Source organism: Salminus brasiliensis, chromosome 2 (genome assembly GCF_030463535.1).
Source record: "Salminus brasiliensis chromosome 2, fSalBra1.hap2, whole genome shotgun sequence".
Taxonomy (NCBI): Eukaryota; Metazoa; Chordata; class Actinopteri; order Characiformes; family Bryconidae; genus Salminus; species Salminus brasiliensis.
Window position 1 is genome coordinate 3231648 of NC_132879.1, and position 21406 is coordinate 3253053.

The following is a 21406-nucleotide window of genomic DNA, read 5'->3' on the forward strand; positions in this document are numbered from 1 at the left end:
CATAGAGACGTACCTATATTACTTATTCGTGGATTTTAACTTATGTAAACAAAAAAGATCTAAAGAATATTTTTATAAAAGCATTTTATTTTATTTTTGTTCAGATTAAGGTGGGAAAATTCTTTTTTTTTTTTTTTTGCATATATATACATATATCATATATCCATAATTGAGACTTTACATGAGGAGGGAAAAAACATCTTAACCTTCAATGGAAGTCAAAGTAAAAAGATCTTATTCCAGGTCATTTTGGAGCATTTCTATTGGTCCGTTCATCAAGAAATTCTGATACAATGTGAAAAACAACCGCTAGATTCACATTATGTCAAAAAGTGAAAAACGTCAAAAATGGAGATACAAGGTTTTTTTGTTGGACAGCACCATTAGAACAGATATGGGGAATAGTAGCCTCATATAATTATATATAGATATTTACACATACACATATGCAATGATTAGCCACAACATTACAACCACCTGCCTAATATTGAGTAGGTGCCCCTCCTGCCACCAAAACAGCTCTGAAGCTCTGACCCATCAAGGCCATCATGTAGGAACTGACCACTGCATACCAGAAACACCCCCCACAAGCCCTGATGCCTGATGTTCTGGAGATGTTCTGACCCAGTTATTGTCTAGAACCTCACAGCTTGGTTCTTGTCAAAGTGTCCATTTCTCCTGCTTCAGCACCTCCATCACCTTCAAGAGCTGACTGAACTGTTCACTCGCTGCCTAATAATGTAGCTCCACCCCTTGACAGGAGCCACTGGAACTAGATCATCAGGGTAGTTTTAATGTTATGGCCGATTTGTGATTTTGTATGATGGGATGTTTTATTCCAAAAGTCCTGATAAGTGATGAAAACAAAAATGTTTGGTGATGTGTGTGTGTGTGTGTGTGTGTGACTCACCTCATTGCCATGCATGTTGCCAACGTATTTGAATTCTGGAATGCCGGTGCGGTGCTGTCTGGGATTCTGACCCAGAATTAACACCCACAGCTCTCTGCCTGCAAAACAAACACAAACACCCGGTCTTTAGCAGTCAGATCCCCCCAGCACTGCCCACTGAATCGGGTTCAGCACAAAAGTCAGCGGGCCTTTGTGCTCAACACATGATTACTGTCTCACTGTTCCCAATCTATTCAATAAGATGAGTAAATAATGTCTCAGCGCAGTTTGGAGAGCACCTGGCAACCCGGGCCCCAAGCCCTCTGCTGCCACTCATTCATTCATTCATCCGCCCATTCATCCATGACTGAGCTTTACTGAGTTACAGCCACTCATAACACACTCTAAAGGTAGGTATTGTGATATACACTGAGGAGGCGGAGCTACAGCCACTCATAACACACTCTAAATGTAGGTATTGTGATATACACTGAGGAGGCGGAGCTACAGCCACTCATAACACACTCTAAATGTAGGTATTGTGATATACACTGAGGAGGCGGAGCTACAGCCACTCATAACACACTCTAAATGTAGGTATTGTGATATACACTGAGGAGGCGGAGCTACAGCCACTCATAACACACTCTAAATGTAGGTATTGTGATATACACTGAGGAGGCGGAGCTACAGCCACTCATAACACACTCTAAATGTAGGTATTGTGATATACACTGAGGAGGCGGAGCTACAGCCACTCATAACACACTCTAAATGTAGGTATTGTGATATACACTGAGGAGGCGGAGCTACAGCCACTCATAACACACTCTAAATGTAGGTATTGTGATATACACTGAGGAGAAGGAGCTACAGTCTCTCATTAGGGTGAATATTAATAACGCTCTAAATGTAGGTATTGTGATATACACTGAGGAGGAGGAGCTACAGTCTCTCATTAGGGTGAATATTAATAAGGCTCTAAATGTAGGTATTGTGATATACACTGAGGAGGAGGAGCTACAGTCTCTCATTAGGGTGAATATTAATAATGCTCTAAATGTAGGTATTGTGATATACACTGAGGAGGAGGAGCTACAGTCTCTCATTAGGGTGAATATTAATAACGCTCTAAATGTAGGTATTGTGATATACACTGAGGAGGCGGAGCTACAGTCTCTCATTAGGGTGAATATTAATAACGCTCTAAATGTAGGTACTGTGATATACACTAAGGAGGCGAAGCTACAGTCTCTCATTAGGGTGAATATTAATAACGCTCTAAATGTAGGTATTGTGATATACACTGAGGAGGCGGAGCTACAGTCTCTCATTAGGGTGAATATTAATAACGCTCTAAATGTAGGTATTGTGATATACACTGAGGAGGCGGAGCTACAGCCACTCATAACACACTCTAAATGTAGGTATTGTGATATACACTGAGGAGGTGGAGCTACAGCCACTCATAACACACTCTAAATGTAGGTATTGTGATATACACTGAGGAGGCGGAGCTACAGCCACTCATAACACACTCTAAATGTAGGTATTGTGATATACACTGAGGAGGAGGAGCTACAGTCTCTCATTAGGGTGAATATTAATAAGGCTCTAAATGTAGGTATTGTGATATACACTGAGGAGGAGGAGCTACAGTCTCTCATTAGGGTGAATATTAATAAGGCTCTAAATGTAGGTATTGTGATATACACTGAGGAGGAGGAGCTACAGTCTCTCATTAGGGTGAATATTAATAATGCTCTAAATGTAGGTATTGTGATATACACTGAGGAGGCGGAGCTACAGTCTCTCATTAGGGTGAATATTAATAACGGAGGAGGAGCTACACTCTCTCATTAGGGTGAATATTAATAACGCTCTAAATGTAGGTACTGTGATATACACTGAGGAGGAGGAGCTACAGTCTCTCATTAGGGTGAATATTAATAACGCTCTAAATGTAGGTATTGTGATATACACTGAGGAGGCGGAGCTACAGTCTCTCATTAGGGTGAATATTAATGACGCTCTAAATGTAGGTATTGTGATATACACTGAGGAGGCGGAGCTACAGTCTCTCATTAGGGTGAATATTAATAACGCTCTAAATGTAGGTATTGTGATATACACTGAGGAGGAGGAGCTACACTCTCTCATTAGGGTGAATATTAATAACGCTCTAAATGTAGGTACTGTGATATACACTGAGGAGGAGGAGCTACAGTCTCTCATTAGGGTGAATATTAATAACGCTCTAAATGTAGGTACTGTGATATACACTGAGGAGGCAAAGCTACAGTCTCTCATTAGGGTGAATATTAATAACGCTCTAAATGTAGGTATTGTGATATACACTGAGGAGGCGGAGCTACAGTCTCTCATTAGGGTGAATATTAATAACGCTCTAAATGTAGGTATTGTGATATACACTGAGGAGGCGGAGCTACAGTCTCTCATTAGGGTGAATATTAATAACGCTCTAAATGTAGGTACTGTGATATACACTGAGGAGGCAAAGCTACAGTCTCTCATTAGGGTGAATATTAATAACGCTCTAAATGTAGGTATTGTGATATACACTGAGGAGGCGGAGCTACAGTCTCTCATTAGGGTGAATATTAATAACGCTCTAAATGTAGGTATTGTGATATACACTGAGGAGGCGGAGCTACAGTCTCTCATTAGGGTGAATATTAATAACGCTCTAAATGTAGGTACTGTGATATACACTGAGGAGGAGGAGCTACAGTCTCTCATTAGGGTGAATAATAATTAATAACGCTCTAAATGTAGGTATTGTGATATACACTGAGGAGGAGGAGCTACAGTCTCTCATTAGGGTGAATATTAATGATGCTCTAAATGTAGGTATTGTGATATACACTGAGGAGGAGGAGCTACAGTCTCTCATTAGGGTGAATATTAATAACACTCTAAATGTAGGTATTGTGATATACACTGAGGAGGAGGAGCTACAGTCCCTCATTAGGGTGAATATTAATGACGCTCTAAATGTAGGTATTGTGATATACACTGAGGAGGAGGAGCTACAGTCTCTCATTAGGGTGAATATTAATAACGCTCTAAATGTAGGTATTGTGATATACACTGAGGAGGAGGAGCTACAGTCTCTCATTAGGGTGAATATTAATAACGCTCTAAATGTAGGTACTGTGATATACACTAAGGAGGCGAAGCTACAGTCTCTCATTAGGGTGAATATTAATAACGCTCTAAATGTAGGTATTGTGATATACACTGAGGAGGCGGAGCTACAGTCTCTCATTAGGGTGAATATTAATAACGCTCTAAATGTAGGTATTGTGATATACACTGAGGAGGCGGAGCTACAGTCTCTCATTAGGGTGAATATTAATAACGCTCTAAATGTAGGTACTGTGATATACACTAAGGAGGAGGAACTACAGTCTCTCATTAGGGTGAATATTAATAACGCTCTAAATGTAGGTATTGTGATATACACTGAGGAGGAGGAGCTACAGTCTCTCATTAGGGTGAATAATAATTAATAACGCTCTAAATGTAGGTATTGTGATATACACTGAGGAGGAGGAGCTACAGTCTCTCATTAGGGTGAATATTAATGATGTTCTAAATGTAGGTATTGTGATATACACTGAGGAGGAGGAGCTACAGTCTCTCATTAGGGTGAATATTAATAACGCTCTAAATGTAGGTATTGTGATATACACTGAGGAGGAGGAGCTACAGTCTCTCATTAGGGTGAATATTAATAACGCTCTAAATGTAGGTATTGTGATATACACTGAGGAGGAGGAGCTACAGTCTCTCATTAGGGTGAATATTAATAACGCTCTAAATGTAGGTATTGTGATATACACTGAGGAGGAGGAGCTACAGTCTCTCATTAGGGTGAATATTAATAACGCTCTAAATGTAGGTATTGTGATATACACTGAGGAGGAGGAGCTACAGTCTCTCATTAGGGTGAATATTAATAACGCTCTAAATGTAGGTATTGTGATATACACTGAGGAGGAGGAGCTACAGTCTCTCATTAGGGTGAATATTAATAACGCTCTAAATGTAGGTATTGTGATATACACTGAGGAGGAGGAGCTACAGTCTCTCATTAGGGTGAATATTAATAACGCTCTAAATGTAGGTATTGTGATATACACTGAGGAGGAGGAGCTACAGTCTCTCATTAGGGTGAATATTAATAACGCTCTAAATGTAGGTATTGTGATATACACTGAGGAGGAGGAGCTACAGTCTCTCATTAGGGTGAATATTAATAACGCTCTAAATGTAGGTATTGTGATATACACTGAGGAGGAGGAGCTACAGTCTCTCATTAGGGTGAATATTAATAATGCTCTAAATGTAGGTATTGTGATATACACTGAGGAGGAGGAGCTACAGTCTCTCATTAGGGTGAATATTAATAATGCTCTAAATGTAGGTATTGTGATATACACTGAGGAGGAGGAGCTACAGTCTCTCATCAGGGTGAATATTATTAACGCTCTAAATGTAGGTATTGTGATATACACTGAGGAGGCGGAGCTACAGTCTCTCAGGGTGAATATTAATAACGCTCTAAATGTAGGTATTGTGATATACACTGAGGAGGAGGAGCTACAGTCTCTCATTAGGGTGAATATTAATAACGCTCTAAATGTAGGTATTGTGATATACACTGAGGAGGAGGAGCTACAGTCTCTCATTAGGGTGAATAATAATTAATAACGCTCTAAATGTAGGTATTGTGATATACACTGAGGAGGAGGAGCTACAGTCTCTCATTAGGGTGAATATTAATGACGCTGTAAATGTAGGTATTGTGATATACACTGAGGAGGAGGAGCTACAGTCTCTCATTAGGGTGAATATTAATGACGCTCTAAATGTAGGTATTGTGATATACACTGAGGAGGAGGAGCTACAGTCTCTCATTAGGGTGAATATTAATAACGCTGTAAATGTAGGTATTGTGATATACACTGAGGAGGAGGAGCTACAGTCTCTCATTAGGGTGAATATTAATAACGCTCTAAATGTAGGTATTGTGATATACACTGAGGAGGAGGAGCTACAGTCCCTCATTAGGGTGAATATTAATGACGCTCTAAATGTAGGTATTGTGATATACACTGAGGAGGAGGAGCTACAGTCTCTCATTAGGGTGAATATTAATAACGCTCTAAATGTAGGTACTGTGATATACACTAAGGAGGCGAAGCTACAGTCTCTCATTAGGGTGAATATTAATAACGCTCTAAATGTAGGTATTGTGATATACACTGAGGAGGCGGAGCTACAGTCTCTCATTAGGGTGAATATTAATAACGCTCTAAATGTAGGTATTGTGATATACACTGAGGAGGCGGAGCTACAGTCTCTCATTAGGGTGAATATTAATAACGCTCTAAATGTAGGTACTGTGATATACACTAAGGAGGAGGAGCTACAGTCTCTCATTAGGGTGAATATTAATAACGCTCTAAATGTAGGTATTGTGATATACACTGAGGAGGAGGAGCTACAGTCTCTCATTAGGGTGAATAATAATTAATAACGCTCTAAATGTAGGTATTGTGATATACACTGAGGAGGAGGAGCTACAGTCTCTCATTAGGGTGAATATTAATGATGTTCTAAATGTAGGTATTGTGATATACACTGAGGAGGAGGAGCTACAGTCTCTCATTAGGGTGAATATTAATAACGCTCTAAATGTAGGTATTGTGATATACACTGAGGAGGAGGAGCTACAGTCTCTCATTAGGGTGAATATTAATAACGCTCTAAATGTAGGTATTGTGATATACACTGAGGAGGAGGAGCTACAGTCTCTCATTAGGGTGAATATTAATAACGCTCTAAATGTAGGTATTGTGATATACACTGAGGAGGAGGAGCTACAGTCTCTCATTAGGGTGAATATTAATAATGCTCTAAATGTAGGTATTGTGATATACACTGAGGAGGAGGAGCTACAGTCTCTCATTAGGGTGAATATTAATAATGCTCTAAATGTAGGTATTGTGATATACACTGAGGAGGAGGAGCTACAGTCTCTCATCAGGGTGAATATTATTAACGCTCTAAATGTAGGTATTGTGATATACACTGAGGAGGCGGAGCTACAGTCTCTCAGGGTGAATATTAATAACGCTCTAAATGTAGGTATTGTGATATACACTGAGGAGGAGGAGCTACAGTCTCTCATTAGGGTGAATATTAATAACGCTCTAAATGTAGGTATTGTGATATACACTGAGGAGGAGGAGCTACAGTCTCTCATTAGGGTGAATAATAATTAATAACGCTCTAAATGTAGGTATTGTGATATACACTGAGGAGGAGGAGCTACAGTCTCTCATTAAGGTGAATATTAATGACGCTGTAAATGTAGGTATTGTGATATACACTGAGGAGGAGGAGCTACAGTCTCTCATTAGGGTGAATATTAATGACGCTCTAAATGTAGGTATTGTGATATACACTGAGGAGGAGGAGCTACAGTCTCTCATTAGGGTGAATAATAATTAATAACGCTCTAAATGTAGGTATTGTGATATACACTGAGGAGGAGGAGCTACAGTCTCTCATTAGGGTGAATATTAATGATGTTCTAAATGTAAGTATTGTGATATACACTGAGGAGGTGGAGCTACAGTCTCTCATTAGGGTGAATATTAATAACGCTCTAAATGTAAGTATTGTGATATACACTGAGGAGGAGGAGCTACAGTCTCTCATTAGGGTGAATATTAATGACGCTCTAAATGTAGGTATTGTGATATACACTGAGGAGGAGGAGCTACAGTCTCTCATTAGGGTGAATATTAATGACGCTCTAAATGTAGGTACTGTGATATACACTGAGGAGGAGGAGCTACAGTCTCTCATTAGGGTGAATATTAATAACACTCTAAATGTAGGTATTGTGATATACACTGAGGAGGAGGAGCTACAGTCTCTCATTAGGGTGAATATTAATAACGCTCTAAATGTAGGTACTGTGATATACACTGAGGAGGAGGAGCTACAGTCTCTCATTAGGGTGAATATTAATAACGCTCTAAATGTAGGTATTGTGATATACACTGAGGAGGCGGAGCTACAGTCTCTCATTAGGGTGAATATTAATAACGCTCTAAATGTAGGTATTGTGATATACACTGAGGAGGAGGAGCTACAGTCTCTCATTAGGGTGAATATTAATAAGGCTCTAAATGTAGGTATTGTGATTTACACTGAGGAGGAGGAGCTACAGTCTCTCATTAGGGTGAATATTAATAACGCTCTAAATGTAGGTACTGTGATATACACTGAAATTCCAGGCAGATCACTCATTCACAGATGCATCCCCACCCCTCCCCCTCCTCCCTCACCCCCACTCGTACTCCATTGTGCTCGAGTGGTCTCCCACAGACTCACACACACTCGTACTTTGTTCCCTCTGCAAGTCGGAGCATGTTTGGCTGAACAGTGTGTCAGCAGGTAGAAATCCGCAAGACAAACCGGAGGGGAAATGCTGCTCATTCAGGCTGAGGAGGTTTAGGATGATCAGTGTGGGGCGAGCTCTCCGTGGGTGTGCAGTGTAAAGACTGTAAAGTGGTGGTTGGAGTTATATTAACAGTCATAAATCTTATATATTGCTACCATAAACGTAATATCAGTGAGTAGTAAATCAGCTTTGGTCTCCTTTACACTTTTACCCCATTTTGGGGGCTTGGGGGCTATTCTGTATTATGTAACTAAATTAAATATATACTGTGTATAGAAAATAAGTGTATATAAACAGTAATGTGGCAGAAGGGAAGGCAGATATTTGCAGCAATAATATTAATCATTTAATAAAAAATATAATTTATAATATATCTGGCTATGGGGTTACACAATTTCTGCTACAGATATTTTCAAGATTCTTTCTGTCTGTAAATTTTACACTTTACAAATTTATAACATTATTTTTAAAAAAGAATCAATAATTTAATAATTAATAATTCATATTATTATAAGGATAATTATCTGGCAATGGGGTTACACAATTTCTGCTACAGATATTTTCAAGATTCTTTCTGTCTGTAAATTTTACACTTTACAATTTTATAACATTATTTTTTAAAAAGAATCAATAATTTAATAATTAATAATTCATATTATTATAAGGATAATTATCTGGCAATGGGGTTACACAATTTCTGCTACAGATATTTTCAAGATATTTTCTGTCTGTAAATTTTACACTTTACAATTTTATAAAATTCTTTTTAAAAGAGTATCAATAATTCAATAATTAATAATTCATATTATTTTAAAAGCTAATTATCTGGTAATAGGGGTTACAATTTCTGCTACAAGAAATATTAAATTTAGATATTTTACAGATATTTCTGTCTGTAAAAAAAAACAGAACATGCCAGTGTTTAAATTAAATATATAAAAGTTTCCAATATATATATATATTATTTAAAGACATGATTAGCCTGTCAAAAACTTCTTCCACATGTAGCTTAGCTGTTCATTTAAAAACTACAAATGACAAAAAAAAAGATCCATACTGAATCAGGTTCTCATAAAGACCTTTCATAACAGTACAGTACAGAAAAAGTACAGTACGTTATTTTAAGAACTCTTTAAAACAGAGATAGCCTCTGCTGACACCCCCCAAAAAACTCTATACCTCAGCTTAGTTGCCAATATGACTGTATTTACTTAAAACTCCCTAAAACAAGCAGCCAACCACACCACAACATCTCTCAGACCAAAAAACACAAACTAATAATGAAAAATAAATAAATAAATAAATAAATAAATAATAAAACTAAAACTCCTTTTGTTTCTAACGAAATAGAAATACCAAAGGCAGCCTAAAGCATCATGGGAGCACTGCTATGTCACAACACTTCATTTTTAGGGGAAATCAGAAAAATGTCCTTATTTGACCAGGAGTGTCCAAACCTTTGAATAAAGCTGTAAAGGCTGATATGAAATGAAGAGGAATTTAAAGGACCTATATAGAATAGAATATTATAAAACACAGAAAACCATATAATGTTACATAGTAAAATATGTATAAGATAATATGTAGGTATTTAATGTGCCATTACTCACATCATTGGACAAGGGGTGTACATATATATATATATATATATATATATATATATATATATATATATATATAATCTATGATACATTAGGGTCAATTTTACTGGGAAAAAACCCTTCTTCGCTTTCAATGTAAGTCAATGGAAAAATGTCATTTTGGAGCATCTCTATTGGTCCGTTCATCATGAAATTCTGTATCCAATAGAAAAGCTATAAATGACTTATAATAAACTCTTATTTTACACTGACGTCCATTCAGAACTCAGAACATTTTCTCCTTCCCTGTAAAGTCACCATTTTGGAGATACATGTTTTTCATTAAACAGCAACGATACACACATACATGTGTGTCTGTGTGTGTGTGTGACTGAAGTGTGGCATTTCAGTAGTTTTTGACAGCCACTTTAACAGCCTGTCTGCTCACTGAATGAGGTTGAGCTGGCTGGGCAGGTGGCTCCTGGGTTAAGCTCCAGTCATCCCAGGTCTTCAGGCCAGTCACCTCAGCTGGCCGACCCAGTGGGATTACACTAACGCAGCACGGAGGCCCTGGAGGCTCGGAAATCTGCTCAAGCCTTACAAGAAAACACGACCCGGGGTCAGAGCCAGCTCTTCTCAAGCATGTCCAGCAGCTGAACGCCTGTGAATCCTACATTTCCTGTGAAAAGCGGCCCCTCGAGGATTGGCTTCTTTCTAGAAAATCACGTCTCTCGGTCTAGAGGGTGTAGAGAGTGTGTGAAGAGCTCAGTCCCTTCATTGGCAGGATCCAAACTTGTGATCTTTGGTAGACCAGTAGGACAAAACTGCAGACAGTCGTATTAATTAAAGCTTAATATTAAAATCCAAATGTTTGTGGACACCCCTTCTAATGAATGTGTTCAGTTATTTCAGGTTGCACCCATTGCTGACACAGATGTGCAAATGCACACACATTCACAGCTTGTCTAGTGCCTGTAGAGAAGTCTTGCCAATAGAATAGGACTCTCTGGAGCAGATATCTAAACATCAACCTATTGGCACCATGCTGCCTAATGCCAGGTGTGGGCTAGAGGGGTATAAAGCCCCCCAGCATTGAACTGTGATCCAGAGAGCTCTCTGAGGCCTTCAGAAAGAAGGGTGGAGATGCAGATCAGTCTGGAAAGGAGGTTAAGAAGATCTCAGAACTATTAGAAATCATTTACAAGTGGAGGCCAGGTCAGGACGTCCCAGCAAGTTCAGCCCAAGAGCAGAGTAGGCCTCAAGATGAGTAAAGAAGACTCCAACAGTCCTAAAATATCATCATTACCGTGGATAAATGAAGTTTGAGTCATGACCTGATGGCGTAGTTCATAGTGGTTGGCCTGTCCAGCTAAGGTGTTCGGACCCCTGTTCTGCCCTGGGAAAGGTGGTGCTGTTCTTCAGTAAGCGACACCAACTTTAACAGCTAGTGTATTTAAGTTAATGTAAATTAATGGGGAGTTGAGAATCTCCAAAAGACCTGGAGTGGATCATCTGAATAAAGTGTTAGCACTGAACAAAACTTTGACACTGGGGTCTAAGATAAGTCTGGGCCATTTCTTATTCTGCCTCAGAGCATCAGCCGAGTGTCTGGATTCAGAAGGTCACCCAAGGTTTTAATTAAGTAAAGTGCAGGCAGACGCCAATCACGAGACAGACGTTTTCCTGTTTTTATTTAAAGTAGTCTTTAGTCTTTGAGTCTTTTGCGAACTGAAGACCACCCAGAGGCTGAGAGATTGAGTACAACAGCGTATTAGCATGTGAAGCTGACAGGGAGAGAGAGAGAGACAGACGGAGACAGAGACAGAGACAGAGGGAAAAGGAGTAGTGGGGGACAAAGAGAGCAAGAAAAACAAGGGGTTGCCTGGCAGACTACGTGTTCTCTCAATACTGGTTTTGTGTTGAGCCAAGAAAAGCAACCTGATCCAGTGGGTTTCCAAATGCCACCGACTGACAGCAGCACCTGGACCTCAGATGTACCAATGTCTTTATCGCCCAGTAATCGTAAACACCAATGAAGACAAGGCCTACAATGACTTATATAACTTGTAATCCTGCCATCCTGATTTGGGAAAAATTCCATGAACTTTGCACCTCATGTAAAGGAATGAATGGAGAGCAGAAACTATACTATAGTGAAAGTATGGTACTGTATCCCAATCTAACTCAATTAAAGAGCAGAAACTGTACTACAGTGAAAGTATGGTACTGTACCTCAATCTAACTCAATCAAAAGAGCTGAAACTGTACTACAGTGAAAGTATGGTACTGTATCCTAATCTAACTCAATAAAAAGAGCAGAAACTGTACTATAGTGAAAGTATGGTACTGTATCCCAATCTAACTCAATTAAAAGAGCTGAAACTGTACTATAGTGAAAGTATGGTACTGTATCCCAATCTAACTCAATTAAAAGAGCTGAAACTGTACTATAGTGAAAGTATGGTACTGTATCCCAATCTAACTCAATTAAAGAGCTGAAACTGTACTATAGTGAAAGTATGATACTGTATCCCAAGCTAACTCAATTAATAGAGCTGAAACTGTACTATGGTGAAAGTATGGTACTGTATCCTAATCTAACTCAATTAAAAGAGCTGAAACTGTACTATAGTGAAGGTATGGTACTGTACCTCAATCTAACTCAATTAAAGAGCAGAAACTGTACTATAGTGAAAGTATGGTACTGTACCTCAATCTAACTCAATCAAAAGAGCTGAAACTGTACTATAGTGAAAGTATGATACTGTATCCCAAGCTAACTCAATTAATAGAGCTGAAACTGTACTACAGTGAAAGTATGGTACTGTACCTCAATCTAACTCAATCAAAAGAGCTGAAACTGTACTATAGTGAAAGTATGGTACTGTATCCTAATCTAACTCAATTAAAAGAGCTGAAACTGTACTATAGTGAAGGTATGGTACTGTACCTCAATCTAACTCAATTAAAGAGCAGAAACTGTACTATAGTGAAAGTATGGTACTGTATTCCAATCTAACTCAATTAAAGAGCAGAAACTGTACTATAGTGAAAGTATGGTACTGTATCCCAATCTAACTCAATTAAAGAGCTGAAACTGTACTATAGTGAAAGTATGGTACTGTATCCCAATCTAACTCAATTAAAGAGCTGAAACTGTACTATAGTGAAAGTATGGTACTGTATCCCAATCTAACTCAATTAAAGAGCTGAAACTGTACTATAGTGAAAGTATGGTACTGTATCCCAATCTAACTCAATTAAAAGAGCACATAAACTACTACAGCATATAGAAGGTGGAATTGGAGTGTGAACCTACACATAGATCCTTTGGTTAAATGGTGTTCAGCTGCACTGAAGTCCACTGACTGGTGTCGAGGTTGCATCCCTATGAATAATTCAGTGTCCTGCTTCGGTTTCTATAGACCTAAACCTGACTTTCCTGCTTCTTCCCATAGGCACAGCAAACGTAAGCCTTGTTGGTCATACTAATTTTTCCCCCACAGGAGATGCTCTGTGCTCCTTTACAGGCAGTACATGTTCCTCTTTTTATCTGGACGAGCCTGAATGGCCGTTTCAAACGCAGCTCTGAACTGGAACTGATTTCACTTTCAAATCGCAGAATGTGTTTAGAGGAGCGCAGTTAACCTTCTGCTTCAGCTCTGATAACACAAGCCAGATCAAAGGTCTCTTTCAGGGTGGGCGGGAAGACTAGGGCTTTGTCCGGGACTACGGCATGTGCACTACGTCAGGAGTCTGCCTCCACTTTTTGGCTCCATAAATAACCAATTTTATGGGTTAAGTAGCATCTTCGCTTCATCTTCCCCTCGAATGGATGCATTCAGCTACTGCTGACACAGATGTGCAAATGCACACACACAGCTTGTCTAGTCCCTGTAGAGAAGTACTTCCAACAGAAGGGTTGGTTACCTCTTCTTGTGGGGTCGTAGAAGCTTCTGTGGTTGATTTTGGGGGGCTGCAAGTTGCAATCAGCCTGAAACCACCGGTAATCTCTCTGACTGTGCCGGCTGGGGGGACATGCTGCCGTCTTATCTAAGACTGAGGTAGGTAGGACCTCCCAGCACATGACAGCTTTGTGTGTCCCTTTGTGTTGCTCTAAGCTACAGGAGAGGTGACAGGCACAGGCATGTGCTGAGATAGCGACCAGTTGTTGTGTCTCAGTGGTGACAAAATGTAACAAACTATTGCATTTCTCCGTGGACAGATAACTGTCTTCAGAAAGAACACGTCCACCAGCATCTCAAACATTTCCCCTGAAAGATCTGTGACAGGGGCCTCCTAAAATAGCCTGCATAGCCAGCATGTAGAACACTGGACCACGTCTGAACTCACTGCAGTAAAACATCATTAGCAAACATTCCTTTCACACGTGCAGGAGGTCCCAGCACTTAGACTAAATAACATCAGCGCAGTCCGAGCTGACTTCAGCTTATCAGGACTAAAGATTAAATGTTAACAACCTTGGGGAGGCGACTGGAGTGAGATTTTCTAGAAGTGAGAAAAGACGTGAAAATGAAGGCTAAAGTAAGAATAGACTTTACAGAAAGACTGGAGTGAGAATGTCAGGAGACTGGAGTGAGAACTAGAGTGAGATTGTCAGGAGACTGGAGTGAGAACTAGAGTGAGATTGTCAGGAGACTGGAGTGAGAACTAGAGTGAGATTGTCAGGAGACTGGAGTGAGAACTAGAGTGAGATAGTCAGAAGGCTGGAGTGAGAACTAGAGTGAGATTGTCGGGAGGCTGGAGTGAGAATAGCCTTTAGAGGAGGCTGGAGTGAGAATGAAGTCTGAAGGAAGGCTGGAGTGAGATTGTCAGGAGGCTGGAGTGAGACCTGGAGTGAGAATGTCAGGAGGCTGAAATGAGAATAGACTTTAAAGGGAGGATGGAGTGTGAATTAAAGTGAGATTGTCAGGAGGTTGGGGTGAGAATTAGAGTGAGATTGTCAGGAGGCTGGGGTGAGAATTAGAGTGAGATTGTCAGGAGGCTGGGGTGAGAATGGACTTTACAGAAAGGCTGGCTTTAGAAAGTCAGGAGGCTGGAGTGAGAACTAGAGTGAGATTGTCAGAAGGCTGGAGTGAGAACTAGAGTGAGATTGTCAGAAGGCTGGAGTGAGAACTAGGGTGAGATTGTCAGGAGACTGGAGTGAGAACTAGAGTGAGATAGTCAGAAGGCTGGAGTGAGAACTAGAGTGAGATTGTCAGAAGGCTGGAGTGAGAACTAGAGTGAGATTGTCAGAAGGCTGGAGTGAGAACTAGGGTGAGATTGTCAGGAGACTGGAGTGAGAACTAGAGTGAGATAGTCAGAAGGCTGGAGTGAGAACTAGAGTGAGATTGTCGGGAGGCTGGAGTGAGAATAGACTTTACAGAAAGGCTGAAGTGAGAAAGTCAGGAGGCTGGAGTGAGAATAGCCTTTAGAGGAGGCTGGAGTGAGAATGAAGTCTGAAGGAAGGCTGGAGTGAAACCTGGAGTGAGACCTGGAGTGAGATTGTCAGGAGGCTGGAGTGAGAATAGACTTTACAGAAAGGCTGAAGTGAGAAAGTCAGGAGGCTGGAGTGAGAATAGCCTTTAGAGGAGGCTAGAGTGAGAATGAAGTCTGAAAGAAGGCTGGAGTGAGACCTGGAGTGAGAGATTCTTACACTTGTCCATTTCTCCTTCAATCACCTTCAAGACCTGACTGCTCACTTGCTGCCTGATAGAGCCCAGATCTTGAGCAGAGCCACTGGATCCAGATCTTCAGTGTTTTATTCAGCTCACCCTTTCTTAAAGTCATGGCTGATTGGTGTCTATCTACAGTGGTTACATCTGGCAGCATCTTCACCACCCCGGTGGTGTTGACCCACCACCTGCTAGCTACCCAGGAAAGCCACAGCATGTCTAAACAGATTCTGAACTTCTCGTGCCTCTGTGTCTGGTTCACAAACGCTCAGTTTGAGGTTCCTCATGACATCAATCTGAAAACCTGGACTCCGTTTCTCATGAGCGTGGCGTAACAGCAGAGTGCTGAGCGGAGCGGTGCCTCGGCTGTGGCTCACGCTCTGTGGTTGAAAACAGGTTGTTTATGACAGAACACAAGCGAGGCTGACACCAGATGACACTGACACTAGATGTCCAAATGTTTGTGGACACCCCACCCCTTCAAATGAATACATTCAGCTACTTTAAGTTGCATCAATTTCTGACACAGATGTGCAAATGCACACACAGCTTGCCTAGTCCCTGTAAAAAATAAAAAAAAGTACTGCCAAAACAATAGGACTTGGACATGGGCTAGCAGGGTATAAAGCCCCCCAGCATGAAGCCCCACTCTCTGGGGTGCCTTTGGTGCTCCATCCAATACTGTTGGATGGGATGAGTTGAGGAGTTGGGGATGATGAGGTGGGGTGGTGATCATCCAACATTCTGACCTCACTAACCCTAACACTGTCGCTGAATGCAATCAAATCCTTACAGCAATGCTCCAGCTCCAGAATCTTGTAGAATTGCTTCTTCTTCCCTGGACAGTAGAGACAGTTACTCCAACAAAAGCAGGATCAGCTCTGTTTAATACCCTTGATTTCAGAAGCAACAGTGAATGAATGAAAGAATAAGCAAGTGTCCCAATACTTTTGCCAATTTAGTGTATATGTAATGCAGTATGTATATGTTTTGGGGTATTTCCTTGCCTGACTGGGTATATACTGTATATGCACTGAATGCAGAGTGTATATACTGTATAACTGCAGCCCGCTGCTGTACAGCACCCCCCCCCCCCAACCTCCGAGTACAGCGTGATTTACTGTGTTTGACTTGAGTCAGTCCCCTGCAGCCTGCGGCTCAGTGGCGAGCAGGGGTAGGCGTGGTCTTCTGGGTGCTGAGTGCAGATTTGAGGAACCGAGAGAGAGAGAGAGAGAGAGAGAGAGAGAGAAAGAGAGACAGAAAGAGAGAGAGAGAGAGAGAGAGAGAGAGAGAGAGAGAGAGAGAGAGAGAGAGAGAGAGAGAGAGAGGGGGGAAGCAGAAACACAGGGGAGTTCACCCTTCCCACACAGGGTTCCGGTATGCAGCATGGCATTCAGTCACACATATTACACACACACACACACACACACACACACACACACACACATATATAGAGAAATACAAAGAGAGAGAGAAAGAGACACAAAAATGCAGAGCGAGATCAAGAGAGAGAGAGACTGCGCGAGAGAAAAAGAGAAACAGAAAAATAGAGAGAGAGCGAGAGAGAGAGAGATATACAGAGAAAGAGAGAGAGAGAGAGACATACAGAGAGAGAGAGAGAGAGAGAGAGAGACATACAGAGAAAGAGAGAGAGAGAGAGACATACAGAGAGACAGAGAGAGAGAGAGAGAGAGATAGAGAGAGAGAGAGACATACAGAGAGAGAGAGATACAGAGAGATAAAGAGAGAGAGAGAGATACAGAGAGAGAGAGAGAGAGAGAGACATACAGAGAGAGAGAGAGAGAGAGAGAGACATACAGAGAGAGAGAGACATACAGAGAGAGAGAGAGAGAGAGAGAGAGAGAGAGAGAGAGAGAGAGAGAGGGAGAGAACCTGCCCATTATATCAGGGTCCATCAGCCTTCAGAAACAGGAAGAGAAAGATGTAAATTACATGTAAATTTGTCAATAAATCAAACTAAGCTGAACTGAACTGAGAGAGAGACATACAGAGAGAGAGAGAGAGAGAGAGAGAGAGAGAGACATACAGAGAGAGAGAGAGAGAGAGAGAGAGAGAGAGAGAGAGAGAGAGAGAGAGAGACATACAGAGAGAGAGAGAGAGAGAGAGAGACAGAGAGAGAGAGAGAGAGAGAGAGAGAGACATACAGAGAGAGAGAGAGAGAGAGAGAGAGAGAGAGAGAGAGAGAGAGAGAGACATACAGAGAGAGAGAGAGAGAGAGAGAGAGAGAGAGAGAGAGAGAGAGAGAGAGAGAGACAGAGAGATGAATGTCTGCACCTGAGTGTGAAATTTGTCCAGAACTCAGCTGAGGACAGTAAACACAGGCCTGGTGTCTGCTCTCGAACTACTGACCTACATTTTTTTTGGTCACCTGATGAACAGTGAGGGGTCTCACATTGTCTTGTGATCTAGACCTCGTTATGTTTAGTGGTTCTCCACCAAAAAAAAAAAAAACAGACAGATCCCATCAGACCCTCAACACAGACCCTCAACATCCCTTCAGACACCACCAACTGAGACCCTCAACACAGACCCTCAACATCCCTTCAGACACCACCAACTGAGACCCTCAACACAGACCCTCAACATCCCTTCAGACACCTCCAACTCAGACCCTCAGCTCAGACCCTCAACATCTCTTCAGACACCTCCAACTCAGACCCTCAACTCAGACCCTCAACATCCCTTCAGACACCTCCAACTGAGACCCTCAACATCCCTTCAGACACCTCCAACTCAGACCCTCAATATCCTTTTAGACACCTCCAACTCAGACCCTCAACTCAGACCCTCAACATCCCTTCAGACACCTCCAACTCAGACTCTCAACACAGACCATCAACATCCCTTCAGACACCTCCAACTGAGACCCTCAATATCCTTTTAGACACCTCCAACTCAGACCCTCAACTCAGACCCTCAACATCCCTTCAGACACCTCCAACTCAGACTCTCAACACAGACCATCAACATCCCTTCAGACACCTCCAACTGAGACCCTCAACATCCCTTCAGACACCTCCAACTCAGACCCTCAATATCCTTTTAGACACCTCCAACTCAGACCCTCAACTCAGACCCTCAACATCCCTTCAGACACCTCCAACTCAGACTCTCAACACAGACCATCAACATCCCTTCAGACACCTCCAACTGAGACCCTCAACATCCCTTCAGACACCTCCAACTGAGACCCTCAACATCCCTTCAGACACCTCCAACTCAGACCCTCAACATCCCTTCAGACACCTCCAACTCAGACCCTCAACATCCCTTCAGACACCTCTAACACAGACCCTCAACATCTCTTCAGACACCTCCAACTCAGACCCTCAACATCTCTTCAGACACCTCCAACACAGCTGCAGATCCAACCCTGCAGGTTCAGAATGAAGCCCATAGCTTTGTCTGCTTACCTTCTACAGACTGGCCGATGCTGTGCAGGTGAGTGAAGTCGGAGTAGTTCTTGCTGACCTCGGTCAGGTACTGCCCCACCTGGACTGAGTTGTGGTAGCGGAACTCCAAACCGAAGCTGGAAGGTGTGATCCAGAGGCAGAAGAGCACGGGAAACAGCATGGTGTCCACTGGGGCATCAACCTGCTGAAGGTCTGTGTTTCTGTCCATGAAACAGCAGGTAAACAGAGTGAGGAGAAGCAGACGCACCTGCATGCATGTAATTACAGTGCTCTGACCTAGTACACACTATATGTCCAAAAGTTTGTGGACACCCCTTTAACAAATGCATTGAGCTACTTAAAGTCATACCCATTGCTGACACTGATGTGAAAATGCACACACACAGCTTGTCTAGTCCGTGTAGAGAAATACTGCCAATAGAATAGGACTCTCTGCAGTAGATTAGCATGACTCTATTGGCACCAGGCTGCCTAATGCTGTATAAAGCCCCCCAGCATTGAGCTGTGGAGCAGTGAAACTGTGTTCTCTAGATGACCTTCTAATGACCTTCTGAACACTGAATGCAAGCAAATCCTCACAGCAATGTATTGCAATATATATATTTTGTTAGAAACTAAAACTATTACTGCTACTACATGTGTTATTACTACTACTATTACTATAAACACTGTAATATTGTCTGTAATATTAGGCCTGATTTATACTACATTTACAAATAATATTGTTAAAAATGAATACCATTACTAATAAAAACGTTATTACTACTATTATTGTAGAATAAATAGTAAAATAATAATAAACAAGTATAAAACATAATAAAACAAGTGTTATTATTAATACAGTTACTATTTTAACTAAATCTTATAAAATTAATGTTAATTTAAGCTCAAATGTTGTTTCTAATATTTTACTACACTACAATTTTACTAAATTTACAATGGATATTGTTAAAACTGTATACTGTTATACAAATAAAAACATGTTATTACTACTATTATTACAACTTAGACTAAAACTATTGGAGTTGATATTAATATAAGCACTAGAACGTCTAAACTTGTCTCTAAACGTAGGCCTACTGCTGGAACATTTACCATGGATACTGTTTAAAATGACTGATATTACAACTTAAAATAATACTATTACAGCTGATATTAATATAAATTGTTATAAAAATATTGTCTCTAATATTATGGTGACTATTACAATTTTTACCTTTAATGGATACTGTTGGTTTTACTTTTACTGTTTAAGTTTTACTGTTTAACTTACAGAATGCAACAAAGCAAACGTGTGAAAAACCTGTGAGGTCATTTTCATCTTGACATAGTTCCTGTAAAATATAGTTGTATTTAAAAACGTCTTACATTTATATAGGTTTCAGTCATACAACAACAAAAATAAATAAATGAATATATATATATATATATATATATATATATATATATATATATATATATATATATATATATATTATTATTATTATTATTATTATACATTTGTACTTTTGTCATGTCTAAGACTTTATGCTCTCATATCTTGACATAGCTCCTGTAAAATATAGTTTTATTTAAAAATGTCTTACATTTATATGTTTCAGTCATACAATGACATAAATAACTAACTGAATATATATATATATATATTAATTATGATTATACATTTGTACTTTTGTCATGTCTAAGACTTTATGCTTTCATATTTCATAGACTTTATGCTTGACATAGCTCCTGTAAAATATAGTTTTACTTAAAAACGTCTTACATTTATATAGGTTTGAGTCATACAATGAAAAAATATATATATATATAAAAAAAAAAAAAATATATATATATATATATATATATATATATATATATATATATATATACACACACACACATTTGTACGTTTGTATATAGTTTTACCTAAAAACTTTTAAAAACTTTTACTTAATATAGTTTTACTTAAAACATCTTACATTTATATAGGTTTCAGTCATACAATGAAAAAATATATTATATATATATATATATATATATATATATTATATATATATATATATATATATATATATACACACATTTGTACTTTTGTTATATCTACCACTTTATGCTTTCATGGTAAAGTTGCTGTATGCATTTAGGTACCCAGGTTATTTGTCTATCATGTATGTCAGTGTCTCTGCAGCCTACACCACAGGAATGCCCTGTCCTTTATATACAGTGTCATCATAATCTAGGCATTTACTCATGACTGGAGTTTCGATGAACTCAGTGAACTCATCTTTTTTTTTTTTTTTTGATGAACGTTTGTATTTTTATGCTAAAAAAAGCTAAATCTA

General features: G+C 40.0%; 1 protein-coding gene across 2 annotated transcripts in view; it reads right to left on the minus strand.

Annotated features, from left to right (window-relative positions):
• The window catches only part of cpm (carboxypeptidase M), a 64330-nt gene that overhangs the window by 39775 nt on the left and 3149 nt on the right, over positions 1-21406 (minus strand). For both annotated transcript variants that reach the window (XM_072674126.1, XM_072674125.1), the window contains exons 2-3: positions 19083-19282; positions 911-1008 (exon numbers count right to left, since the gene is read on the minus strand). In XM_072674126.1, coding sequence (XP_072530227.1) covers positions 911-1008; positions 19083-19242 — 258 coding nt within the window. In that variant the 5' untranslated portion in view covers positions 19243-19282. The remainder of the gene's footprint in view (positions 1-910; positions 1009-19082; positions 19283-21406) is intronic.